At 41.5% G+C, this 27,843-nt stretch overlaps 2 protein-coding genes across 3 annotated transcripts; both read left to right on the top strand.

Annotated features, from left to right (window-relative positions):
* Nucleotides 1-5,621: 5,621 nt before the first annotated feature.
* LOC308397196 (interferon-induced protein 44-like) lies at nt 5,622-9,734 on the top strand. Its single transcript, XM_080883005.1, has 8 exons — nt 5,622-5,647; nt 6,527-6,589; nt 6,821-6,872; nt 6,994-7,189; nt 7,377-7,529; nt 8,268-8,442; nt 8,818-8,918; nt 9,221-9,734. The coding sequence occupies exons 3-8, from the start codon at nt 6,856-6,858 to the stop codon at nt 9,419-9,421; spliced, it is 843 nt and encodes a 280-aa protein (XP_080739131.1). The 5' UTR covers nt 5,622-5,647; nt 6,527-6,589; nt 6,821-6,855; the 3' UTR covers nt 9,422-9,734.
* A 4,364-nt stretch (nt 9,735-14,098) lies between these two features.
* On the top strand, nt 14,099-26,850 carry LOC308397443 (interferon-induced protein 44-like). Of its 2 annotated transcripts, XM_080883363.1 has the most exons (8): nt 14,099-14,402; nt 20,856-21,372; nt 23,983-24,031; nt 24,344-24,539; nt 24,623-24,775; nt 24,875-25,046; nt 25,757-25,857; nt 25,966-26,850. In XM_080883363.1, exons 2-8 carry the CDS (start codon nt 20,901-20,903, stop codon nt 26,158-26,160), a joined length of 1,338 nt encoding a protein of 445 aa, XP_080739489.1. In that variant the 5' UTR covers nt 14,099-14,402; nt 20,856-20,900; the 3' UTR covers nt 26,161-26,850. The 2 variants fall into 2 exon arrangements, with proteins under 2 accessions (XP_080739489.1, XP_080739490.1); XM_080883364.1 differs by lacking the exons at nt 14,099-14,402; nt 20,856-21,372 and adding an exon at nt 23,724-23,821.
* The last annotated feature ends 993 nt before the right edge of the window (nt 26,851-27,843 follow it).

The following is a 27,843-nucleotide window of genomic DNA, read 5'->3' as shown; positions in this document are numbered from 1 at the left end:
GGTCTCTAATATGAAGAGCTGGACAGCACCAATCCCCGACATGGTTCATGCCTATTGGCTGAAGAAGCTGCTAGCCAATGAGAGACACCCAGAATGGCTAACCGAAGGCCGGACAGTCCTGATCCTCAAGGACCCCCAGAAGGGACCGGCCCATGATCAGGTACCCGGCTGGGATAGTAAGCTGGCCAAAGGAGGAGATAGAAGCCACTGACATCAAGACAAGAAAGCTCCTGACTATGCATGGAGGGTTTCACCCCAAGTCCAGCACCCTGAGGCTGTACGCTAAGCGGAAGGAAGGGGGCCGGGGACTGGTGAGTGTCAGCACCACAGTCCAGGATGAGACAATGAACATCCACGAATACATCACGAAGATGGCCCCAGCGTGCTCAGTGAATACCTCAGGCAGCAGAAACCCAACAAAGCAGAGGAAGGCGAGGAACCATCATGGAAGGACAGGCCCCTGCACGGTACCACCGGCAGATAGAGGAGGTGGCTGATATCCAGAAATCCTACCAGTGGCTGGACAAAGCTGGACTGAAAGACAGTACGGAGGCAATAATCATGGCAGCACAGGAACAAGCTCTGAGCACAAGTCCATAGAGGCTGGGGTCAATCACACCAGGCAAGACCCCAGGTACAGGGTGTGTACCCATATGGAAAAGATGTATATAAATCTTATAAAGTTTGTATCTGTCTTGTGTGAAACTTGTATGAAAAACATACATGAGTGAAAACAGATACAAGATCCCTTGAAAAGTTATATATAAATGAAATTTGTATGTTTTGGATACTTCCTAAAACAATATATGAAAGAAATGAGAAAGTGGCCACTTTCATGAGTAAATCATATAAGCCTTATATGATTCACTATATGAAGCAAGTCAAATCTGATGCAAGTCTTTGATAAGTTTTTTCTATTTCTTTTCCATATGGGTAAAGATGCCCCTGAGACAATCCAGCACATAACAGCAGGGTGCAAGATGCTAGCAGGCAAGGCATACATGGAACGCCATAACGAAGTGGCCGGCATAGTGTACAGGAACATCTGTGCCGAGTATAACCTGGAAGTCCCGAGGTCAAAATGGGAGACGCCCCCAAGGGTGGTGGACAATGACCGAGCTAAGATCCTGTGGGACTTCCAAATACAGACGAACAAAATGGTGGTGGATAACCAACCGGACATAGTGGTGGTAGACAAACAGAAGAAGACTGCCATTGTGATCGATGTAGCGGTCCTGAATGACAGCAACATCAGGAAGAAGGAACACGAGAAGCTGGAGAAATACCAAGGGCTCAGAGAAGAGCTTGAGAAGATGTGGAGGGTGAATTTTTTGTATATCTATCTATCTATCTATCTATCTATCTATCTATCTATCTATCTATCTATTAGGGGTGCAACGATACACAAAATTCACGGTTCGGTTTGATACTTTGGTGTCACGGTTCGATATTTTTTCGATACAAAAAAAAATGTTCATGCCTTTTTAATTTGTCATTTATTAAATTTTCACGGCACATTCCGCACCACATCTCTGTGCGTTCATCATTTGTTTGAAGCCAGCTCACCTCCTGCAACTACTTTTCCGAGAATAGGCGCTTCTTTTGTGGTTCGGACTCTTGACATTTCTTTGGAGGTGGAGGAACATCACAGTAATTGCTTAAAGGAGCTTCTTCAACATCTTTAAGAGTTCTAAACAAATGTCTGTCCTCCTCCTGAAAGTCTTATGTACGCAAACACGCGTTGCAACTTCTTATCTTGTGTGCGTTTTTTATTTTGACAGCGAATGCGCACCTGCGGACCACTTATGTGCAGCCCTGGTTATTTAGCTCGTCATATTGCAGCCACAGAAATTCTTTTGTCCATGAAACCATAAAGCTGCACTTTCTTTTTGCCTTATAGTCTGATTTGTCATAACTTTTCCGTTTTGTGGTAAGCTTTTCTTTGGCTGTCACTTCTTCACCCTGACCTGTCTTATTTGGCTCAGCAGAACTAAAATATATATACTGCTACTTTTACACACGGACTCACATAACGCTCAGCGATTCTCTGCGCTATCAACCTCTCACATGTTTAAGCTTGCTGCGGGAGATTTCACTTGTCATGTTTGCATAGTAAGCTAACGATTGATAAGACGATGTCAGAGGAATTGGTGCGCAAATTATCATCACTCACCAATCAGTGCTGTCGCTCTCTATACACAGTTCGCACGATTGCAAAGTGAAAGCAAAAAACAAGCGCAAATTCAAACGCGATTTCAATATGTCACATATTGACAGTGGCTCATCGATGCCAATGACGTAATTACCCAGCTACATTTCCGAAAGAATGCAAAAGCATTGACATATATTTTTCCTTCCTACGATAGGCCGACGGGCAGGGCAGAGATAGATTTTGGTAGCCCGACTGGAAAAATCGCTAGCCCTGGGACGTCGGGCTAGCGATTTTGCGAGCCCTGTATCTGATTGAGGAATCACTCATCTTTGGAAAAGAGAGTTTATTACAGAGAAATGGCTCTTTCCAAAATAAAAGCTATACTATACGCTTCTTCTGGGCTATATTCTCAGCAGCATATTAAACATATCAGGTCCCCATAAGGAGAATCATGTGCTAACGGCTGTCTAAATGACTCGGGTAAAGTTTGTAGCATGCGTGCTTGTTGTTTTTGTCTGCTTCCACTTGTCTTTGCACTAGGATGATGTCGGCGTAAATGTGCAGTCATATTCGTTGTGTTCCCACTAGTAAATCTCGTTGAAATGACCTTAACGCCACAACACGGCAAATCTCCGTTAAAGAGCTACCGCGGATCGCCCCGTGCATGGGGCTGGATGGCCAACACGTTAACGAGCTAACTGCGCTAACACACTAGCTCCCACCCATGTAATTGAGCATTGCGTGGCACATCCAACATACTGTTTTACTTTAGTCCGTGACGCGCTTACCTTCAGGGTCATACTTCACATGAAAACCAAAATAGTTCCAAACACCACATCTGAATGAGGGTGGGGGAGGTTCAATTTGCCATGTTGCAAGAAGAGCTTAACTTCTGTCTCGCTAGCTTGCCCTGCGCTCAGTGAATCTGCGTTCGACTACTCCGCCTAGGCTGCACTGTCGAGCGCAGATCCACTGAGCGCTCAACACAGACAGCATCGTCAGAAGGAAAGTTGATAAAATAAATTAAAAATTTTGTATTGTTCGATACATATGCGTACCGAACCGAAAGCACTGTATCGAACGGTTCAATATCGATACGAGTATCGTTGCACCCCTACTATCTATCTATCTATCTATCTATCTATCTATCTATCTATCTATCTATAGTTTGCAGGTTACAACAGAAAATTATTTATCATTCTCACATGGATGAGACGTTTTGGCTGATAAGAGGTTAATCCCATCTGTGTAAACTCGATGCATATAAACTTTAACACTCAATATACCACATTCTCAACAAGTAAACACCCCGTGTTCGTTCCCAGACGTCCCATAAAAATACTATTTGCTCTGATTGTTGCACCAAACTTTACTGTATAGTGTAGTTACTGCTTTTGATCTTTGTCTTTTTAAGTCTTTCTGCCCCAGTCTTGTTTGGCCCACAGCCTTCTCCTGTGTAGAGAGAACAGATTCTATCAGAGCCGTTTACTTGTTGAGAACGTGGTATAATGAGTGTTAAAGTTTATATGACACACAGACTTGATTATCCTTTTATCAGGCTAAACGTTCTCGTTCTCGTTCGCTGTCCGTGCCCAGTGCGCGCTCCCGACGCACGGGAAACAAATTCTGCCGGGGGAATAACTACCTTGGCACACCTGTCTGGAGTCTGCGTGCGTTTACAGCAAGGACCGCGATCCCTGTTCACATTCTTCTATCCGTCTGGAACAGGAGGTAAAAGCGGAAACGTTAAAGAGCTTAATGAATTTAATGTAAACTTTTGTCTGTAAGATTAGTGAAATGTACGCATTATTCAAAAAAGAACCACTGCAAATGTGTTAAAGGATTCTTGGTGGAGTGGGAGAAACATTGTGTGCTCATCCTTATGCCAGTCTGTCTGGAAATGAAACTTATGACATCGTTACGTCAACTCAATTTTTTTTTTCTGTTCAGACCAAAGTAGCAACATACATTTAGATTTGGTTCTTTCAAGAAACAAATGCCTGAAGGGAATTAAGAACTGAAAATAATAATGTAAGTTGTTTTTAAATGGTTTTTAATATGCCATCGGGGTAGTTTTGACTGAATGAAGACGTCTACACAGTGGTGAAAAGTAACAAAAATTTCATTACTGTGGCTACTTAAGTAGAATTTTCAGGTATCCCTACTTTACTTGAGTAGTCTTTTTTTCTGATAGACTTTTAATTTGACTCCCTACATTTTTAAACAAATATCTCGACTCTCTGCTCCTTCCATTTTCAAATAAGGCTCCTTAGTTTTGGTTTAAGGCGTGTCTGAGGGGAGTTATTATTTCTGTCACTGAGCCTTCAAACACCAAATAGTCTCACAGTGTGTTGTGAGCTAGAGGTCCAGATGCTGTATTTACAGGGAGAGAAAAGCTAAATTAGGTTACTTGTTTGTTGATGTTGGTTTGATCCTTTTTATTATGATGATGCAGGAACAACAGCCTGTTTTAGCCTTGGAAGATGTAACTAGGTTGCTAGGCAGATTTTGCCAGCTAGCTACTTCTTTTCTTACTTTTGTGTGTGATCCAAGAGGTTGCGTTTTCGTTTGTTTGCTGTGTTTTTGCACATCTGCTTCTGCAGCATTAACTTTATTAGCACCAATCCATCTCCACAACGCAACACACCCTTCCTACGAACGTGTTACACTCAGATTTGCATTACTGGTGTTTGTGTGACAGTTTAAGTTTCATTTTCTTTTCTACGCAAAAGGCAGTGGCTCTTTCATTTGCGGTCTGTCCTGAGCTGCAGCTGCTGGTAACATCTACTTACAGGAGTTATGTCCACGCCTCGTAAAGAAATACTCAGGTAAGTTTAACTTTTAGTATTACAAAGATAAAGATTGCAAAGATACGTGAGTGGCCCATAGCAGTCATACCCTCAAATAACAGCAAGAAAAAAAAAGACCTGGCAGTACAAACAAATGTTAGAAATTAAATGGCTGCAAAGTGATAAAGTGAAGTTAGACATCTCCAAAGGTTGACTCTGTTCATAGATAGAGCATGCATCAAGATGAAGTTAGAAAGTAGTTGGATTCTGTAAATCGCTTCTAAATCTGAAGCAGGTTTCCTTCCAGGCTGCTGCAGGGACGGTGACACACACCTGCACCTGGCTATATCACCACATTTTAATTAGTTTCTGCTTTTCAGACTCATGTTTTGAGGTTGCTGATATTGTGTTTTAAGTGTAACATGTCAAACTAAAAACCTTCAATTTTCATGCTGTTCTAAATTTGTTAAGGGTCTTCCTCTAATGTGTACTTTTGTTTTTCTTATTAGCTTTGGTGGCTTTAACTTTGGACTTCCAGTACTTACAACCAAACCCTCAAGTTCTAATGGATTGACACCACTCACAGCAGCTCCAACTACTTCAGTCCAACCTGCTTTTGGCACAACAACTCTCACCAGAGATGATAACAGCGAAGTCACAGATAGTTCAGAGACAAGGGAACCAAGACCTCAGTTCACATTCTTGGGTGAGCCTCCTTTTACACAAAGTTCTTTTGTCAAAGACCCAAATAAGTATGAGAAACCTTTAACATCTCAAGTCCTGTGTTTCACCACGCTACTGTGAAGCTGTCTGTACACAAAGTGCAAATAGCTTTGGAGATCCATGATTTCCTCAGGGATTAATAGTGATTCTGGTAATAAAGTTGGACATTTTGTTCTTTCCTTTTTTGGTTACAAAGTCATTTTAATCAGTGGCATTCAATCAGGGCAAGAAAGACAAGCAGTGCTTATCTGGTGAAATCTACAAACAGACATCAGTTACAACATAACAAAGAAAAGGGTGTTTTTCTTTCATCTTAAACATCATTCTGACATGAAGCTTCTGTAATGCCTGTTGCCATTTATTCTTTGCATTACTGCCATCTTGTGGTCACAATTGTTTATTATCTCTGGAAGCAGAATGCTTGATTACAGAGCTGCTGAAATCTGAATGGGGTATTAGTCCCGTGACAGACTGGCGACCTGTCAGGGTGTAGCCCGTCTCTTGCCCTTTTGCTAAATTTCTGGTTCTGGGTGATTTTTATATATTAAATATATTTGTTACACTTTTTAAAATTAAGATGTAGGCCTGTGTTTCTGAGCTGGTTATAATGTGTTTTTTCCTTTCTTTTAAAAAAGACAAGGACAACAACTACATTTTTCTGTAGAATAATTATTTTTGCTTATTTTTTGTGAGTTATTAGTAATACAGTTTTATGTGTAGTGAAGTGTTTTCTTTGTGTTTTATTGTTACTTTTGCTAAAGTAATGGGTCTGAAAAAAATCCTCTACCATTGTCAGCAAATAGTAAAACTAAGTTTAGTTAGATGACAACTATAGTAGTAATATAATTTTACAATTCTTTAGCCAGGAAGGAGTGGCCAAAGGGGAGGACACCCAGGAAGAGTTCAGGAAAAAGCTGTCAGAATGGTATGTTTGATACTAGTCGAATTTTCAAAGACAGGAGGAAAGTGTTTTTTTAGTATTATTATTATTATTATTTTTTTTTTTTTTTTTTTTTGGGGGGGGGGGGGGGGTGTCTTTGCTGAAGTCACTGAATGCCACTGCTTTTAACCCTAGCCTCGATGAATGTTAGAACTTTATATAAATACAACAAATACTGGCTATTTTGTCAAACCACAATTCTTACATTTTTTTCAGGAGGTCAACTGAAGTTGGAATCTCCATGGAGAAACATGGACTGGACAGAAGAGTGAGTACAGTTGTGCTGTTCAATGAGCTCCTGTTCAACTAGCAGGAACTAGTAGATGTCAAGTAAGTGCATTTTTAAACTTTCAAACACAATGAGTCACTGAATGTATCACTGAACCCAGGCGAAAGACAAGCTTGATGGAGACAATCACCTCCTACAGACGGAGCTGTGAGGAGGTGCCTCAGGCCCGGGTTCTCCTCCTGGGCCCGGTCAGTTCTGGAAAGTCGAGCTTCATCAGTTCAGTCCAGTCTGTGTTTAACGGAAGAGTCACCAACCGGGCCATGGTGGGCTCCTTCTCATCCGGTTTTACCAAAAAGGTACACGAGGAGCATCTGCATGTATTTTAAATAAGTGGAAAAATAAACACAGAGATCCTCATTTAGTTTCATGAGATTATTTAAGCATTTCAAAAAGGGAAAGCATCCACAAGGCCTCTGTTCATCCATGTCAATGAAACTAAACTTTAGGTTTCTGTCCTATTAACTTCCTTTTTGTGTGTGCCAGCTGCAGTCCTTCAACATTCGGGGTAAGAAGGGTGAGGATCATACTGGGCTGGTGCTGTGTGATACCATGGGTATGAGTGAAGACGGGATGACCGGACTGACTCTTCATGACATCCTGTCAGTCGTTAAAGGCCATGTTCCTGAAGGACACAAGGTAAGCATGCCTTGCCCTGTTTGTTCTCGTTTCAGTGCCCCACCCTGCCTCACTCATTCTCAGTTTGTCACCCTGCCTCATTGGCCTCAGATGTTCAGTGAGGCCTAACTCCAACTGTGGTCTCAGGCCTAGTTCATCGCTCACCCCATCCAGCTTTCATTCATCTACTATCAAACTTTATTTAACCGTGTTTGAGGTTGTGGTCCTTGTCAGTGAAGCTGCGCACTTTTTGTTCCCTATGAATCAGCAATAACTCCTTTATCCTGTCATGCTGAGAGTGGGAAAGAGCCAGGTTTCACCCAGGACATGTCATTAATCCATCACAGAGCTAATGCCCACAGCTAATTTAGGCTTGGCTTTAGAAATGCATGCTAGGTTAAGTGGGAGAAAGCTGGAGCAACCAGAGGAAATGAGGAGCAGGAGCAACGTCAAATCACCCAGAAAGTCAACAGCAGCTCCAAACCCCTTTTTAATGCCCGATATTTGTTCCCATCAGGGTAAACTAAAGAACAGTGATGATCAGCTGACTGGTCATATAGTCCTGTGATGTAAAAGAAACAACAAAACAAATCAGTTTCCCAACTTCTCTGACTAGTAAAACAACTGGGATCGCCATCACCCATAGCTGTACCTTATGGTTTGTGCCAACATGTAGAATTGTGTACATGAAGGCACACAGCATAGTTCTTTTTAATACTTTTTCTTTTTTAATAACTTAAAATACTTTCTCTCTTCCAGTTTAGCCCAGACCAGCCAGTCTCCGCCTCAGAAACTGTGGGCTATGTGAAGAGGCCGAGCCTTAAAGACAAAGTCCACTGTGTTGCCTTTGTGGTGGACGCCTCAAAAATCACAACTTACCCCAAAGGCCTGAGCACCACATTTAAACAGCTCAGAAAGCACATCAGTGACCTGGGTGAGCCACAGACACATGTTTACACAGAGCCTGACGTTAAAGGTTGTGTTGCTTGAGTTAGCTGACTTTTGCTACATTAAGAGCAGATTGTTATTGATCATTTTGAGAATAAAGCCTGAATTTCAAGAAAAAGTCGAAATGTGGAGATTACAGATGTTGTTTTGAGATAAAACGCCGCAACGCTTTAAAACACCTTATGTAGATGAGTTAGTGAAAAAGTATAAGGACGATGGTGAACGCTGCATCAGGTCAGAAAGACAACAAAGAAAGCTGAGCAAATGTTTATCTCTAGAACAAATGAACTGAGCACAATCTTTAAAGGATTCGCATTGTCTTTGCAAGTCTTCATCACAACAGTGTGTTTCTGTTCTTTAGGTGTTCACCAGGTGGCGCTGCTCACCCACGTGGACCAAGTTTGTTTGCAAACAGCCAAAGATGTCACTGGTGTTTATGAGAGCCGCACAATTCAGGATGTGGTAAGTTAAAACAAATCAAATACAGTTCAAGAAATGTTCATATACTGTAACTGCTCTACAAACCAGAATAGGATAAATCCTGCAAACAGCAATGTAAATGTAAAACTTGAAAAGATTTGACTTTGTTTGATTTTCTGAATATAAACAACAAGAGTTTAGAGTCAGTGTGACGTTAGAACAACTTTCCTCACAAACCACACTGAGATGATCATCGTAAGGAGATGCTGATTGTGTTTGGTGTTGTTCTTAATCAGCTGAAGATACTAAACGCTGGAGGTGTACATGTGTCTGTGTGTTTGCAGATGGGTAAAGCCGCCGCTCTGTTGGGCATGTCCACCTCCTACATCGTTCCAGTGAAAAACTACTCATCAGAACTGGACCTGGATGTAAACACAGATGTGCTGCTTCTCAGTGCTGTTGATCACATCCTGCAGTATGCTGACATGTATTTCCAGGACAATGCACCACAGAACAAAGAGCTCAAGACAGCCCTGGATCTCTGATTTCTGAGCATTTAGATTAGGAGCATCATACCCATAGCATCATGGCCATTAGATTAGGAACCCGGCTGTTCCTGTTTCAATGTGTTAGAGAAGAGAGTTTTCATTTGTTACAAAAATTTGTGTTTCTGTTGTTTTTGACATAAAAAAAACCAAAATGTGTAAAGGACATCAAAATGCTATACATAGGAACTTTAAACAGTCTTGTTTTGTTTCTAATTAATAAAAACTGACTGTACGCTTTACGTTCTGTTTGTGAGACAGATATATTTTTTAACCAGTCTTTGGGCTTCTTCATTAAAATGTTTTACATTCACCAATGTTTTGTAGTTTTTTCCCTTTCACAGGAAAAAAAATGAAACTTTTTCGCCATTTCATTATTAAATTAAAAATAAAATGTGGTTCACACCCTCTCTAGAGACTTAAGGTTACACATGTGCTATCGCCCAGTGTACACCCTTCTCTCCTCCATCAGAAAGGTTAAAGTGGAAGATTTGTCTTTGCATTTTGAACAGGCTTGGAAACTGGACTGATTTCCCTTACTGCTGTGTCATTCATTAATGCTGTGCAGAGTTCCTTTATCATTATTATGTCTGTGAAAGTTCTCAGTCATCCATGTCATCGTAGTCTAAGGAGCTTGGAAAGAAAAGCATCTGGACTTCTTTAAGTTGCATGAAAGCACATGATAGGGTGGGGCTAGGTTTCACAATGAGCTTTTGTCCCTCTCGGGAAGATACTTGTACAGGGCTTAAATGTAGGACTCTCCACTATTTGACCCTAGAACTGAAGAAGCTTCTCAGATGAGAGGTGAAACGTCTTCAAGCAACTTAAAGAAGTCTATAAGCTTTTCTTTCCAAGCTCCTTAGTTTATCCTTATTACTATTATTATGTGTGCTAGTTTAAATTGCATATATTTTTTAATGAACCGTCTTTTTAATTTAATAGCTGAAGAACCAGTAAGATGGGTCATTCTTGAGAAGAAGCTGGAAAACTGCAGCATGTGACGATGCACGGATCAGTTTGTTTATCATCTCACACTCTTAAAGTGATCCTTATTATTTTGGGAGAAGAAATTAAGGTCAAATGTCTCTAACGTTCATTTCCTCCTGTTCATGTTATTATGAATATAAATGTTCAGAAGTGAACACGGTTTGCTTGGAGCACCGTGCAACAGGAGCTTACGTGGAAGTGGATCCAAGTGCAGATATCAAACGGAAACAGTGATAAAGTTTAACATTCTCACTCGGATCATGACGCACGGGTGCCAAGAAGATAAAAAATTAATGAAAAAGTTCAGAGGAGGTCTATGAGTTTAACTAACGACTTGTGTTGTATTTGTCTTGAACTGAAAGGAAATGAAATAAAAACATCAGACAGGTTTTATTCTAGGAGCTTTTCTAGTAGGACACTTTCAGTTTCATTTCTTTCGAAAGTGGTGCCAAAATTGGAATTTGTGTCCTTGCGCTCCGGGAGCGCGCATTGGGCAGGGAACACGGACCCAAACGTTTTCTTTTGTGAGAAAGGGTCGTTACATTGCTGTTCAGTTTGCAGGTTACAACAGAAAATTGTACATTTATCATTCTCACGTGTATGGAAGCCCTTTTCCGCCACTGAAAAAAACACAAGTATCCATAACTCAAAATTTCAGGATATTTTCTTAAAATTTCGACTTATTAACTCGAAAGTTCGACTTACGAACTCCAAATTTTGAGAAACGTAACTCAAAATTTGGAGAAAATAACTTGGAATTTCGAGTTATGGATCCTTTTTTGTGTGGTAGAAACGGGCTTCCATAGACGTGGTATCGACGGGATGGGACGTTTTGTCTGATAAAAGGATCCATATAAACTTTGACACTCAATATACCACATCCTCAACAAGTAAACGCCTTCGTGTTCGTTTTCAGACGTCCTAGAAATACTATTCTCTGATTGTTCCACCAAAGTTGTTTCTGCTGGGTACAAAAATGCACCTTTCTAAGAGCACCAATGAAAACAATTGTGTGTTTTATTCTTCTAAAATACTTCTGTAGCTAAAATACAATAATAACTTTATTGTATATTTACTGTATATTTAAGATTATATTAGATTATAATTAATTACTGCGATTGATCATAGTCTTTTTAAGTCTTTCTGCCCCAGTCTTGCACAAAGTCGGCCTACAGCCTTCCCCTATTTGGGCAGAACAGTAGTCAAGTCAAGTATTTATTTATTGTCATTGTCAAAGAACAATGAAATTGCGTTTGGGGCTTCCGTACAACCCGTAAAAAAAAAAAAAAAAAATGCCCCTTAAAACCCAAGTGTAAATATTTAACCCAGTGTGACTTCAGTGCAATGAGACAATCCTTAGCAACAACATGAGAACAAGACAGGTAATGTTCACAGGACATTCAGACAAAGACCTGAGAAACATGACAAAATGCAACAATGCAACCCGTTCAATATTATTGTACTGTGAGATATGATGGTTGTCTATTTAAGAAAGAGGGGGGGGGGGGGGGGGGGGGGAGAGAGAATAAAGATATAATGCACCAATGCAAACCAGTTCAGTGCTATTAAGAAGTTGGATATGGTTATTGTCTGTGAGAGGGGGGCAGAGAGGGGAGGGGGGCAGAGAGTTCAGGAGCCTCACAGCCTGTGGATACAGGCTGTTGGCCAGTCTGGATGTTCTGGCCTGTATAGACCTGTACCTTCTCCCTGAGGGCAGCAGGTGGAAAAGGTGGCACGCAGGGTGATGTTGGTCCCGCAGGATACTGTGCACCCTCCTCAGACAGCGAGTGGGGAAGATATTACTAATCTCTGGCAGAATTGTTCCAATAATTCTGCCAGCTTCTTTCACCACCCGCTGGAGTGCTTGCTGGTCGGCCTTGGTGCAGCTGGGGAACCACACTAGAAATCCATGCGTCAGGACGCTGCTGATGGCACAGTTATAGAAGTTCAACATCAGAGGTCTGGGAATGTGTGCGCTCCGTAGTCTCCTCAGGTAGTAGAGGCGCTGTTGGGCCTTCCGTGCAACTAAGGTGATATGGTTGCCCCAGGACAGGTCCTCGGTCACAGTTACCCCCAAGAATTTAAAACTGCTCACCCTCTCCACCGCCTCACTGCCAATGAAGAGAGGCAGATGGTTGTCGATTTTGCCCATCGGTGCCCTGCTTAGCTCAACATCTCGAGCAATGGAATTCATTTTCTAAATTGTTTTTCTTCTCTTAAAAAAATGTACAAGATTATCTAAACAAACTGACACTTTAATGTCATTATTATTAATTAATTATTATTTTACAACTATAAGATCCTATAGTAAGTTTTGTACTGTTCTCATCTGAGACGGTATGTTCCATTCCTTTTTCAGAGGGCTGGAGAAATTGTGCACTGGAAAAGGTTAATGGACTTTCATTTTTAGCATTAATTAGTTTAAAACATTGATTGGTAAACGCTGCTGTTGTAGCTATATATTTAGCATGCATAAATTGTGTCCTGTTTGTGAAACTTGCAGCAGTTTTAGTATCTCTAACGTCATACCAATATAATGATTATCATTGCAATAACAGTGTTTGCACACAGGGTGGAGCTGAGCGACCAAGACAGATGAACCAATAGCTACTTCGCATGTTGCCACAGATGCAGGCTGGATCTCTCGTCAGGATTCCTCTGATTCCTCAGCTCCTGCAGAACCACAAAATATGAACTGCATAGAGATATTTGATTTCCATCTTGTGTTCAAAGGATTTATTGAATATCACCATCAAAAGGGGCGTGTCCTTCCTGGGCTGGGAAGACAGGGTCAAGTTTATTTATGTAGCACATTTGCTAAACAATGTAAAATGCAACTAAAATAAGTGAAATGCACAACAATGATGCAATAAAATATAAAAGAGAAAGAATAATGCAATAAGTCAATTAAAAACAACAAAAACAACAACAACTAAGGCTGGTGAAACCAAAATGTTTTGCTGCTCAAAGTCAGACCATACGGAAGTGTTTCTGTTTTAAAAGTTCAGTGTGCAGAAAAAATGTTCTTAATTTTGCTGTTGTTTGAAGCAGGTAATGTATCTTAAGAATTTACTTGTGTATGTTCACGAGAATGCATGAGGCGTAGTATCAAGAGAGCTGTGGTATAAGACTGGATTTGACTGTGTCTGTTATTATATGCGTTTCTCAATTGTAACAACATCCTTGAGGATTTTGTGCCTACAAAATGATCTTTTTTTGGTTTTTAAAAATAAGACTCAAGTCAATATTTGCGTTTCAATGCAATTTAAACAGGAAATGTAATCAGTCTTGTACAACAGCATGCTCTCTTTTATTTCTCAAAAACTTTAATTAATAAAGCTAAAACTCTTAATAAATTTATTTTTTTTATTATAAGAATGATCTTTATCAGTCAAATTGTTATTCATTAAAACTTACTACACTCACCGTTTTGTTAATTAGGTAAAATTACAGTAGATTAAGACAATCACACATATGTGTTTCAAACCTGCCATCATTGAGATGCACAGGTTGTCTTTATAGAGAGCTGAGGTTACACGTGGTATCATCTTGTGTTCTCTCTTCCATCTCCATTATTATCTGAATAATATTAAGGGAAAGGCTGACTTGTAAGTGAGGGAGGAGATAGGTAGGCCTATTGCGAACAGGCTTAACAGGTTAAACCTGTCATTACGTCGGAGTACTGCTGACGTATTGGTGGTAACATTTTGTTGTTGTTTTTCCTGAAATTAATACTCATAGTTTTCTAGATCAGACTAGGACCGAATGTAGGAAAATAAATCATTAACCCCACAGAGAAGTTGAAGTTGTAGTTTCTGCCATTGTTACTTTTAGATATTTTAAACTGAAAGGAGAGGCGCCACAAAGCACAGGCTTTAGCAACACTGCAGGTAAGGGGTTCAGGACATCCAGTTTCACTTGCACAGCGCGCAGACGGCTGTCACACGTGTAATCTGCGCAACCACGATCCCCGCTCAGTTTCTAACCACAGCAGGTAAGACTGAAAATATTAAAGAGCTGCATGATTTTCAGAACTTTGTAAAAAAAAAAAATGTATGCGCTGGTTTTTGTTGTTGTGTGGAAGCATTGTGTTAAACTGACTTTAACACAATGCCCAGTAGGTTATTACTCCGACTTTTCATTTGAGCTTGTGGATACACTTTTTAAAAATATAACAAAAATGGTCTGTATTTATATAGCGCTTTACTAGTGCCTAAGGACCCCAAAGCGCTTTACATATCCAGTCATCCACCCACACACACTGGTGATGGCAAGCTACATTGTAGCCACAGCCACCCTGGGGCGCACTGACAGAGGCGAGGCTGCCGGACACTGGCGCCACCGGGCCCTCTGACCACCACCAGTAGGCAACGAGTGAAGTGTCTTGCCCAAGCACACAACGACCGAGACTGTCCAAGCCGGGGCTCGAACCGGCAACCTTCACGATTACAATGCGAACGCCCAACTCTTGAGCCACGATCGCCCCAGCCCCAAAAGTACAAAGCGATACCTTAAGAAAGTGCAACGAGTACATCTGTGTTAAACTCATGATATTAGTGGAACGTTTGGCACAGTTTATAAGCTGGGTGTGTCTAATCCTTTTGACAGTTTTTTTTTTTTTTGGCTGTCCCCCAATTCATTGTTGTATTTGTCTTGAACTGAAAGGAAATGAAATAAAAACATCAGACAGGTTTTATTCTAGGAGCTTTTCTAGTAGGACACTTTCAGTTTCATTTCTTTCGAAAGTGGTGCCAAAATTGGAATTTGTGTCCTTGCGCTCCGGGAGCGCGCATTGGGCAGGGAACACGGACCCAAACGTTTTCTTTTGTGAGAAAGGGTCGTTACATTGCTGTTCAGTTTGCAGGTTACAACAGAAAATTGTACATTTATCATTCTCACGTGTATGGAAGCCCTTTTCCGCCACTGAAAAAAACACAAGTATCCATAACTCAAAATTTCAGGATATTTTCTTGAAATTTCGACTTATTAACTCGAAAGTTCGACTTACGAACTCCAAATTTTGAGAAACGTAACTCAAAATTTGGAGAAACATAACTCGAAATTTCGAGTTACTTTTCTCAAAATTTCGAGAAAATAACTTGGAATTTCGAGTTATGGATCCTTTTTTGTGTGGTGGAAACGGGCTTCCATAGACGTGGTATCGACGGGATGGGACGTTTTGTCTGATAAAAGGATCCATATAAACTTTGACACTCAATATACCACATCCTCAACAAGTAAACGCCTTCGTGTTCGTTTTCAGACGTCCTAGAAATACTATTCTCTGATTGTTCCACCAAAGTTGTTTCTGCTGGGTACAAAAATGCACCTTTCTAAGAGCACCAATGAAAACAATTGTGTGTTTTATTCTTCTAAAATACTTCTGTAGCTAAAATACAATAATAACTTTATTGTATATTTACTGTATATTTAAGATTATATTAGATTATAATTAATTACTGCGATTGATCATAGTCTTTTTAAGTCTTTCTGCCCCAGTCTTGCACAAAGTCGGCCTACAGCCTTCCCCTATTTGGGCAGAACAGTAGTCAAGTCAAGTATTTATTTATTGTCATTGTCAAAGAACAATGAAATTGCGTTTGGGGCTTCCGTACAACCCGTAAAAAAAAAAAAAAAAAATGCCCCTTAAAACCCAAGTGTAAATATTTAACCCAGTGTGACTTCAGTGCAATGAGACAATCCTTAGCAACAACATGAGAACAAGACAGGTAATGTTCACAGGACATTCAGACAAAGACCTGAGAAACATGACAAAATGCAACAATGCAACCCGTTCAATATTATTGTACTGTGAGATATGATGGTTGTCTATTTAAGAAAGAGGGGGGGGGGGGGAGAGAGAATAAAGATATAATGCACCAATGCAAACCAGTTCAGTGCTATTAAGAAGTTGGATATGGTTATTGTCCGTGAGAGGGGGGCAGAGAGGGGAGGGGGGCAGAATTCAGGAGCCTCACAGCCTGTGGATACAGGCTGTTGGCCAGTCTGGATGTTCTGGCCTGTATAGACCTGTACCTTCTCCCTGAGGGCAGCAGGTGGAAAAGGTGGCGCGCAGGGTGATGTTGGTCCCGCAGGATACTGTGCACCCTCCTCAGACAGCGAGTGGGGAAGATATTACTAATCTCTGGCAGAATTGTTCCAATAATTCTGCCAGCTTCTTTCACCACCCGCTGGAGTGCTTGCTGGTCGGCCTTGGTGCAGCTGGGGAACCACACTAGAAATCCATGCGTCAGGACGCTGCTGATGGCACAGTTATAGAAGTTCAACATCAGAGGTCTGGGAATGTGTGCGCTCCGTAGTCTCCTCAGGTAGTAGAGGCGCTGTTGGGCCTTCCGTGCAACTAAGGTGATATGGTTGCCCCAGGACAGGTCCTCGGTCACAGTTACCCCCAAGAATTTAAAACTGCTCACCCTCTCCACCGCCTCACTGCCAATGAAGAGAGGCAGATGGTTGTTATGACCCTTCCTCCGGAAATCTACAATGATCTCCTTGGTCTTTTTGGTGTTTAAGACCAAGTTATTGTCGTGGCACCATGACTCTAGTTGTTGCACCTCTGTCCTGTAGTTTGTCTCATCGTTGTTGGATATAAGTCCGAGCACTGTGGTGTCATCGGCAAACTTAACAATGAGATTGGACGCGCAGGAGGAAATACAGTCATGGGTGAAGAGAGTGTATAGCAGAGGGCTCAGAACACACCCCTGAGGGGCACCGGTGTTGACCACAAGGGTGGAAGAGGTGTTCTTACCCACTCTGACACTCTGTCTGCGGTTAGTGAGGAAGTCCACAATCCAGTTGCACAGAGAGGAGTTGAGTCCAGTTGGTGGAGTTTGGGACGGAGTTTATATGGCCGGATGGTATTAAAAGCCGAGCTGTAGTCTACAAAGAGGAGCCGTGCATAGGTGTTCCTGTGTTCCAAGTGCTTCAATAATGTGTGCAGCACTATGGCGATCGCATCCTCAGTTGACCGGTTCTCCCTGTATGCAAACTGGTGCGGGTCCAGAGATGGTGGAAAAGCAGCTCTGATGTGTTTAATGACCAGTCTCTCCAGGCATTTGGCGGGAATGGGGGTGAGTGCCACAGGTCTGAAATCGTTCAGACATGTGACATTTGACTGTTTTGGGATGGGAATGATGGTTGCTGCTTTGAAACAGGATGGTACCAGTGAACAGGACAGCGAGGTGTTATATATAGAGGTGAAGACGTCCGCCAGGTCCGCAGCACAGTCTTTTAGCACCCTGCCCAGCACTCCATCCGGCCCGGCCGCCTTCCTGGTGTTAATGCTCCGGAACACACGCCTCAGCTCATGAGTGCTCAGGACCGGAGCAGGGTCGGTTGAGGGGAGAGGGGACAGGACAGGGTCGGTGTTCTCCCTATCAAAGCGGGCATAAAAGAGGTTTAGGTCCTCAGCCAGAGTAGGACTATCGGCTGAGGGTGATGGTGTTCTCCTTTTGTAGTCCGTGATAGCCCTGATGCCTTCCCAGACCTGCTTTGGGTTTGTGATGTTCTCAAACCTGGCCTCGATACGCCTCCTGTGCTGCTGCTTGGCAGTCTTGATGCCTCTTCTCAGGTTAGCCCTGGCAGCACTGTATGCCTCCTGGTCCCCGGAGTTGAAAGCGTTGTTCCTTGTTCGAATAAGTTGTTGAACTCTGTGTGTCATCCAGGGTGGATTATTAGGGAACACACGGAGTCGTTTCCAAGTTGTTACATTGTCCACACAGAAACAGATGTAGTCCAAGACAGTGGAGGTGTAACTGTCCAATGCGACACGGTTGTCAGTGTCCTGCACCTTGAATACCTCCCAGTCTGTGCAGTGGAAACAGTCCTGAAGCATCGGAATAGCATCCTGCGGCCATGTTCTCACGGTTTTGGTTGTAATCCCAGTGCTCTTGACCTTTTGTGTGTATATTGGGTGTAGCAGAAGGGAGAGATGGTCTGACAGACCCAGGTGGGGATAGGCCTGGGCTCTGTATGCGTTCGCCATGTTGGTGTACACCTGGTCCAAAGTTCTATCTCCTCTGGTAGCACACTTCACATTTTGGTGACGTTCGTGCACCAGAAGTTGTTAATATAGATGCACAGCCCCCCGCCGGTCTTCTTACCCGAGTCCGCAGACCTGTCGGCTCGATAGGCGGTGCGGCCTGCTAGATCAATAGCCGCATCGGGAATGGCGCTGTCCAGCCAGGTTTCAGTAAAAATCATGCACGAACAGTTGTTGAAAGTCCGTCGAGTGGCGATCTGCAGTCGTATTTCATCCAGTTTGTAACAGATTGAACGGGCATTGGAGAGGAATATGGTCGGGAGTGGTGGTTTAAACGGACTAGCCTTTAGCCGTGCCCACAGGCCTCCCCGCCTGCCTCTCTTCTGCCTCCGCTCGCAGCTTCTCCTCCTGCGGCTTGCTGTTGCGGGTAGCCCCGGGGGTTGCTTGACGATCTCCGGGGGGATGAGATACTCGGATGTTAATTGAAGATCTCCACGGCTTAGTTGTAGTAGATCATCTCTATTATATTGAAGTAACCCCAGACTGTGTGAAATGATACACAGTACCACCAAAAGTGCAAAAGTGTAGGAGCTCCGGGCCGCTGCGTCTGTGCGCGCCGCCATCTAGAACAGATTCTATCAGATCAGTTCACTTGTTGAGAACGTGCTGAGTGTTAAAGTTTTTATGACACACAGACGTGATTGTACTGTTATCAGGCTAAACGGATTCAGGAGACAGACACTATCTCTACTTTTAAGATTAGGTTTAAAACTTTCCTTTTTGCTAAAGCATATAGTTAGGGCTGGACCAGGTGACCCTGAATCCTCCCTTAGTTATGCTGCAATAGACATAGGCTGCCGGGGGATTCCCATGATGCATTGAGTTTTTCCTTTCCAGTCACCTTTCTCACTCACTATGTATTAACAGACCTCTCTGCATTGAATCATATCTGTTATTAACCTCTGTCTCTCTTCCACAGCATGTCTTTATCCTGTCTTCCTTCTCTCACCCCAACCGGTCGCAGCAGATGGCCGCCCCTCCCTGAGCCTGGTTCTGCCGGAGGTTTCTTCCTGTTAAAAGGGAGTTTTTCCTTCCCACTGTTGCCAAAGTGCTTGCTCATAGGGGGTCATATGATTGTTGGGTTTTTCTCTGTATCTATGAAGCGCCTTGAGGCGACTTTTGTTGTGATTTGGCGCTATATAAATAAAATTGAATTGAATTGAATTGAACGTCCTCGTCTGCGGTCCGTGCCCAGTGCGCGCTCCCGACGCACGGGTAACTAACTGCTTGTGTTTGGCACAACACCTGGAATAACTACCTTGGCACACCTGTCTGTAGTCCTCCGTGTGTTTACAGCAAGGTCCGCGATCCCTGCTCCCTCGTCCGTCTGGAACAGGAGGTAAAAGCAGAAATGTTAAAGAGCTTAAGGAATTTAACTTAAAATTGTGCCTGTAAGATTTTTATTAACTAAAGTTTTCCTTTCGGGATAGTAACTATACTGATGTAGTTGCGTAGAGTAGGAGTAGAGTAGTAGCCACCACTAAAGTCACAAATTCAGTTCTATTTATATAGTGAAATGTATGCATTATTCTAAAAGCAACCACTGCAAATGTGTTAAAGGATTCCTGATGAAGTGAGAGAACAAAACGTGCTCATCCTTATGCCAGGCTGTCTGGAAATGAAACTTATGACATCGTTATGTTAACTCATTTTTTTCTGTTGAGACCAAAGTAGCAACATACATTTAGATTTGGTTCTTTCTAGAAACAAACATCTGAAGGCAATAAAAAAGGAAAATAATGATGTATATTGTTTTTAAATGTAGCTACTTAAGTAGAATTTTACTTGAGGAGTTTTTTTCTGACAACCTTTTAATTTTACTCCCTACATTTTTAAACAAATATCTGGACTCTCTGCTCCTTCCATTTTCAAATAAGGCTCCTTAATTTTGCTTATTATTTTCTGTCACTGAGCCTTCAAACACCAAATAGTCTCTTCGTGTTTTGCTAGGTAAAGGTGCAGCTGCTGTACGTCACAGGGAAAGAATAGAAAGAGACAAACTGAGGTAGACTGTGTTATTTAAAGGTTACATGAAAATCCTCTGCAGGTTAGTGCAAGGTATGCAGGTTAGTTTGCTATATATTTCTATATTTCTGTACTGTGATGGGTTTAAAGTAAACAACAGTGTGTTGGACCGGTGCATCCATCTAATTGATGGAAATCACCCAGGAGAGCTCATGAAACATCTGCTCACATCTGGTTGAATTCAGGTGTGTAAATCCGCAGGGAACAGCAGGTCAGCTGATCACAGCCTGTACACTAAGAATATCTACTGGAGGTCTCAATAGAAATTATTGTAAATTGTAATTCTTTCCCTATGCTGAGCCATTAAAACTGATTTTGGGGTTCATGTAGATTGTGTTTGTCTTTTTGTGATTGATTCCACAGATTCAGTCACTTTCTTTACTACGCTCAAACAACCAAGAGTCCAAAATGAACCCCATGCTAACACAAAGCCAGCAGAGAACAATCTGCGCTCAGCTGAGAAGAGTCAAACTACAGCTGCTGTACAAGGCCAGCATCCACGGCTTCACCGGTGCAGCATTTCACCAAAGATGTGACAACCGCTCTCCCACTGTGTCTGTGGGCTACAACAACTCTGGTTTTGTGTTTGGAGGCTACACCAAACAACCTTTTAGTCAGTCTGGACAGTACGTGAATGATGATCAGGCTTTTCTTTTCACATTTAATGGTGAAAACCTCATCAAATATCCAGTTACTAATCCTACATATGCAGTGAGAATGATAGCTAACTCTGGGCCTTATTTTGGAGGAGATTTGGTTCTTGTCAATGGAAGCCAAGCAGTAACGCACAGCAATCCAGGAAATTATTACAACTTCCCCGCTGCAGAGATGCATGGCAATGATCTCAACCTGACTGAGTGTGAAATCTACCAAGTGGAGGGTAAGTGTAACATAAGGCATCATGTAATCATTTAGCTGTTGCAGATAAGTGTTGATAAATTAGATATATCACAGTACAAATACTACAATATGCCAACACCCAAGCATGATTACTAACAGACCTGCCGAATAATGAAATCTCTTAATTTAAAGATGTCTGAAAAAATGAAGTAAGCTAAAAGATCTCAAAAAGCAAAACATCACAAAACAATAAAGAAACTTGAGAAACAAAGTCAGTGACATCTAAAGTTGGGGACTTGAGTGAACCATATATATATATATATATATATATATATATATACAACTGATATAAAACTAACACAACATTTCATAATAAGAACATGAAACCAACAGTCAAACTGTTAGGGTCCCTGGGTCGTTGACCCAGTGTTTTGTGTTTTTGGTTCTTTGATTTTGTTATTTCATTATATTCTAGCTTTGCTTTATGGGTTTTAGGATTATTCTTAGTTTAGGTTCTCTGGGTGGGGTTTGGTTAGAGTTTTAGTGTTCTGGTTTTCTGTCTGTGTTCCATGTTGCTGTCTCCCCTTTCTGCTGTATCCCCACATCCAGTCAGTGTCTGTGTCTGCCCTGGTCCCACGTCTGTTCCCTTTGTTATAGTGCCTGCCCGTGAGTCTGTGTTATGTTTCCTGTTTTACTTTGAAAGTCCATGTCTGATGTTAATGTGTCTGGTTTTGCTTCCCCTTGTCTCGTTAGGCCTGATTTGCCCCAGCTGTGTTTCCCTCCTGTTACTCATTTCCTGATTGCTCCCTCTGTGTATTTAAGCCCTGTGTTTCTCTGTGTCCGTGTCGCGATCTACCGTTTATTTTGCTGTGTGTTTTGCCCAGCCACTGGTGTTAGTTTATTTTGACTTTTTTCCAGTTATGTTATGTTTGAGTTCAGCATTAAAGCTGTTTTGGTTTAAGTTTCTCTCTGGAGTCTGCATCTTGGGTCCCATTCCTGTCTGCACACAGCCGTCACCTAACACAAACATGGTGGTGGCATTGTGATGGTGTAGGAATGCTTTTGCTGCTTTTACTTCAAGACCGTAAACAGTATAATCCATCAATTATACTGTTTTCATAATTGATGGAACCACAAGTTCAGTAGTGATGGGCAGATGAAGCTTCATGAAGCACTGAAGCTTTTCATCCAATTGGTTCACCCCAGCGCAAAGCTGCTTGAAGCTTCATTTGCTCTAGTAGGACACCTACTGGACGTAAAAATATTGGTTGGCATGAATTTGAAGAGTGTGACATTTTGCACACAGCCTGTAAATGTCAACAACAAAAGATCTATATTGTAGTGATGCAGTATACTGTGTATATTTATACTGGCAGTATGGAAAATGATAATTTGGAAATGCTTAAAATGGAAATGATCATTTACTGTGAGGTGAGGTGTGGTTGGGGTGTGGACAGTGGTTGTGCTTTTGTAACGTTGAGGTATGGACAGCTACAGGCTTTGAGCCTCAGTCCTGCCCACATTTTATTCTGTAAAAACTAAATTTTCACTGCTTTTATGACCTTTTTAGTGGGGAGAACATAGCTAGGATTCAATGATTTAACAAATCTTGTAAATCCTTTGTCCTCCACAATGCTAAATGGCTGGGAGTCCTCAATCACCATGGTAACCAGGTCTTCATCTATTTAAGATTGTTCTCCTGAGGAAAGACAACAAAAACAAAGCACAAATATAAATATCACACACGTAACTTATTACAGTTGTATAATATTGTTATATCATTTAGTAACATTACTGCATGCTATATTATCATTGCATTTGATGGCTCACCTGGTCTTGCTCCACAATCGGTGTTCCCTTATTCTCATGCAAAGCTCTGTAGTGCCTAAGCATGGATGAGGTGTTGTTGTTATTATATCCCAGCTCCCTGGCACATAGCAAACACTTCACCTTGTACAAAAGTAAAGCCGCTTAACATAAATTGTATTGCACCATCAGTATTATGAAAATACATCTTCTGTAGAAATTTAAATACCTTGTTGAGAGGAATAAAATCAAAATGTTCCCACACAGGGGAGAACATCCTCCTCTTCTTAGCTGGCCCCATTCTCTCCTGACTTTCTCTCATAAACCTCCAAACTGTCTCCAAACTCTCACTAACTGCAACTGTCCATCAAACACCCACATTTTGAATGAAGTCTGAGGGGTTTATATCGCTGTCATATCTCGCGGCAAAGTTCGAACCACTTCATGAACCAGTCACGTGGTACAGCCGGGCAGCGAGGCTTCGCACGTCATCATTTTCAGCTCCTCCCATAAATGAAGCAAGCCTCGATACGCGCATCGCGGAAACGCCTCCTCCATTACTCGACACAAGCTTTGAAGCCTCGATACAGAACGTCACATCACTAAAGTTCAGCTCCCTACCAGAAAATCCTGAAAGAGAATGCCAGTCATCAGCTCATGCCATGAAGCTCAAGCATATTTAGGTTAGCAGGGGAAAAAACAGCAAGTCTAAATGTCTAAATGACTCAAAGCAAAATGAAGGCTTGGGATTAGCCCAGTATGTATCTGCAGATCTAGAGAGTTGAATTTAATGTCTTTACTAAATTCAATAACATTAATGTATCATTTCACTTTTTTCTTTAAGAAAGCACTGAACTTGAGAGGCCATGGAGGACTGTAACCTGGGAATCTAAGTAAGTCTGATGGAGCCAACATCCAGTCTGATGCTTTATGCACAACATATTTTAAAGAGTTTGATCGGGGGAAAAGCAATAATCTATTTTTGAACTGAATGCAGTTACATTATCCACACTTTATGACAAACAAGCTATATTTGAATGTCATACTCTACAAAGTATTTAAGGTGGCATTCCTGCAAAATACTATGCAATACTGTTTACCATGTTACCATGTTTTGTTTTGGCTTTACACTAAACATTACTGTTATATTCAAAATTTCTTCACATTCAAAATGTTACCATTATTCATCTCCTTGTTTTGTACAGGAAGAGGACGGAGCTGATTGAGTACATTAAAAGCTACAAACCCACAGTCAGCTCTGTGACCCAGCCTCGGGTTTTGCTCATTGGACCAGTCGGAGCTGGAAAGTCCAGCTTCTTTAACTCTGTCAACTCTGTATTCAGAGGCCACGTCACCAGCCAGGCCATCTCTGGCTCCTCCTCCACCAGCCTCACCACACAGGTCTGTGTCTGCTGTCTGATGATTTCCACTTATTGGGACTGATTTCAGTGGTCTGTCACTCATTCTCATTGTACTGTAAACAGTTTCGCTCCTACTCTGTGAAAGCTGGGCGTGAAGGGAAACCTCTGCCAATAATCTTGTGTGATACCATGGGACTGGAGGAGACCAAAGGGGCGGGGCTTGACATAGACGATCTGAGCAGCATCCTCAAAGGTCACCTGCCAGACCGTTATCAGGTGCTACAGTACATCACGGGACACTGAATGTATGAAACACTGATTTGTCAGCAGTCGACTCAAACTGTGTCTCTGTTTCTCCTCAAATGTGTCATTTAGTTCAACCCTTCAGCTCCTCTGCATCCTGAGGCCCACGGCTATCGCACATCTCCTGGACTCAAGGACAAGATCCACTGTGTGGCCTATGTTATTGATGCTTCCAAGGTCTCCGTCATGCCCACAGGGCTGGAGGAGAAGCTGGATGCTATCCGCAGAAAGGTCAACCTAATCGGTCAGTGCCTGAGGTTTTGTCATATCTTTGGGGGATTAGACAGTTTATGTGTAAAACAAATGAAGACAAAAATGCAATAATGTAAAAATCACTGAAAATCAGTTTTTATCTGTGCAAATTAGTATATTATGTGTTGAAATTGGAAATGTTTTCCCTTTTTAACAAAAAAAAAAAAGCTATAGGTGGACCAGTTTAACAGCCATGCATGGACTGTAGACAGGCAGAAATGAGCTTAATGGAAAACAAGCCTTTATTGAGACTGATTGCAAAAGTACAAAGTAATCAAAAAGGAAAATAACACAGGAGGAAGGGTATGTCAGGAGACAGGAAGTAACTAAATGTAAGAGAAGAAGAGTGACTGGCACAATAAGATGGAAAGTACAGAATACAAAGATGCAGATTTCACACACAGACAGGGAGACAAGACTGACTACATACAGGGGACTCTAGGGAGGATGCACAGATGAGACTAAGACAGACTGGACACGAAAGGAAACGAATTTAAACAGAGAACGTGTAACTACAAACATGATTAACTAAACTTGGAAAATTCACAGCACGACAGAACTCTGCACAAGTGAGCCGGAATCATGACAGCAATTTTCAACTTCATTTCATATCTTAAACAACTCAAAGAATTTGGATATTCCAATAACAATCCAATAGAAATCATTATGTCAAAGTGATCTTCCTGCTCATTTTGTTTCCAGGTATTCCTCAGCTGGTCCTCCTCACTAAAGTAGATGAAGCCTGTCCACTGGTGAAAGAGGATGTGAGAAACATTTATAAGAGTGGCTACATTAAAGATGTGGTAAGCATTTTTTACTTTTTTTAAACTGCTTTTTTTAAATTTATTTTTTATTAATAAACATTTTATATGAGGGTAGTAATACTTTTTCCCCTGTGTTCTGTCATACAGATGCAGGAGGTCGGCTCTCGGCTCGGTGTGCCGTTGTCCTGTGTTGTTCCGTTGAAGAACTACAGCGAGGAGCTGGAGTTGGACATGAATTGTGACATCCTGTTGCTCAGCGCCGTCATCCAGATGCTTCGCTTTGTTGATAATTACTTTGATGAGCTCAGTGACCGAATGAGCAACATGCAAACCAAAGACTAGGAGAAGACTGAGGAGATGATGTAATAGTCTGAGCAGCTGATGACATTTCCTTTAAAATGATTCAATCATGTACCTGCAGGTGATCCTACTGAGTACTAGTTCCCTGTGTTAACTGGGTTACTTGAAAGGCAGAAATTAGAAGCTAAACTACAAATTAGAAGCCTTCTTATATTGTGGGTATTGGGAGATATAGTATCTGTACTTTGTGAACATCCAGTTTCTCCCTTCAAAATTTTGGTGAACTGGTTCTTAATTTGAGCTCAGCAACAGAAAATAATGACATTAAAGGTCATCAGTCTCAAGATAATAAATTATTTTGAACATTTTTATTACCTCCTTTTTTCCATGTAGCTGAATATTTCATCACAAGTTAATAGATTTAATAAACTAAATTACTGTTTACTGTGTCAGAACCAGACACGGGGAAGCTGCATTCAGCTTTTATGCTTCATATATCCGGAACAAACTCCCAGAAAGCCTCAGATCAGCTGAAACACTCAGTTTATTTAAATCCAGGTTGAAGACTCACCTGTTCTCAGCTGCATTTGAATAAAACACCAAATCCACACTTTAAACTTAAATTTCAAAACTTACATTTTAACTACTGATTTTATCTACTGTTCTGATTTTATCTACTGTTTTTTTTTTTTATCAATTTTAAATCATGCTTTTTATTGTTTTTATTTTTTAATGTCTCTGTAAAGCACTCTGAATCACCTTGTTGTTGAATTGTGCTATACAAATAAACTTGGCTTGCCTTAACAACCCCGACTCCTACATGATGTTTTGGTTTAACATGAAATATTTCAGCACCCTGTGTAATTTTTTGCCTGCAAGGTGCACACATGCACACAAGAGAAACACTCAGTATAGCAGTATTATTTTTGGGGCAAGTTGCATCTGGCTTTTGGAATTGAATTTCTGCATACAAAATAAACAAAATGTAACTTTATTGTACTCAAAATGGTGCAAACACAACAACACACAACAACACTCAAACACAAACATTTGTGGCATCAATAAAAGGTATGTATTTATAGCTTTTTCTCTTTGTAACGTGACTTTGGGTTTTAGAAAGGTGCCCTCAAATAAAATGTATTATTATTATTTCCAGAGTTTAACAATCAACACCTGTGTTAAAATCTGAAATGCCCGTGGAGTTGATTTAAAATCTGCTCTGGCACATTTTTAGGAGTTGCTACTTAAAACAAGGAAAAAACAAACAGGAAAATAGGAAGATGAAAACCTTCAGTAACATGAGCAGAGATCATCAAGAGCCCGAAGGAAGACCACAAGAAGGGAGCAGAGTGTAGGCTCTTAGGGCAAAGCTGACAGTATCAGACAGTTCAGTTAGTCGATAGCAACACACACAGAAAGCACACATAGGATTGGTCACAGTCCAAAGGATGGTTTTCTTATCAGCACCTACACTGTAGCTTATCAGTAAATGATTTACTCAGATGGGCCACGATGATGGGTAATGATTTCCAGGTTTATGGTTAAAACTATGACGTATGCATTCAGGCTAAATGAAACTAGGGGGCGTCTCCCATTTTGACCTCAGGACTTCCAGGCCATACTCAGAACAGATGTTACTGTATACTGTGCTAAGCTTGTTTCTGTGCTGCCATGATTAGTGCCTCTGTGCAGTCCAGCTTTGTCCAGCCACTGGTAGGATTTCTG

This window comes from Rhamphochromis sp. 'chilingali' (genome assembly GCF_963969265.1).
Source record: "Rhamphochromis sp. 'chilingali' genome assembly, chromosome: 5".
NCBI classification, from domain to species: Eukaryota; Metazoa; Chordata; class Actinopteri; order Cichliformes; family Cichlidae; genus Rhamphochromis; species Rhamphochromis sp. 'chilingali'.
Note: the sequence above shows the minus strand (reverse complement) of the source record. Positions and strands in the feature narration are given on the sequence as shown.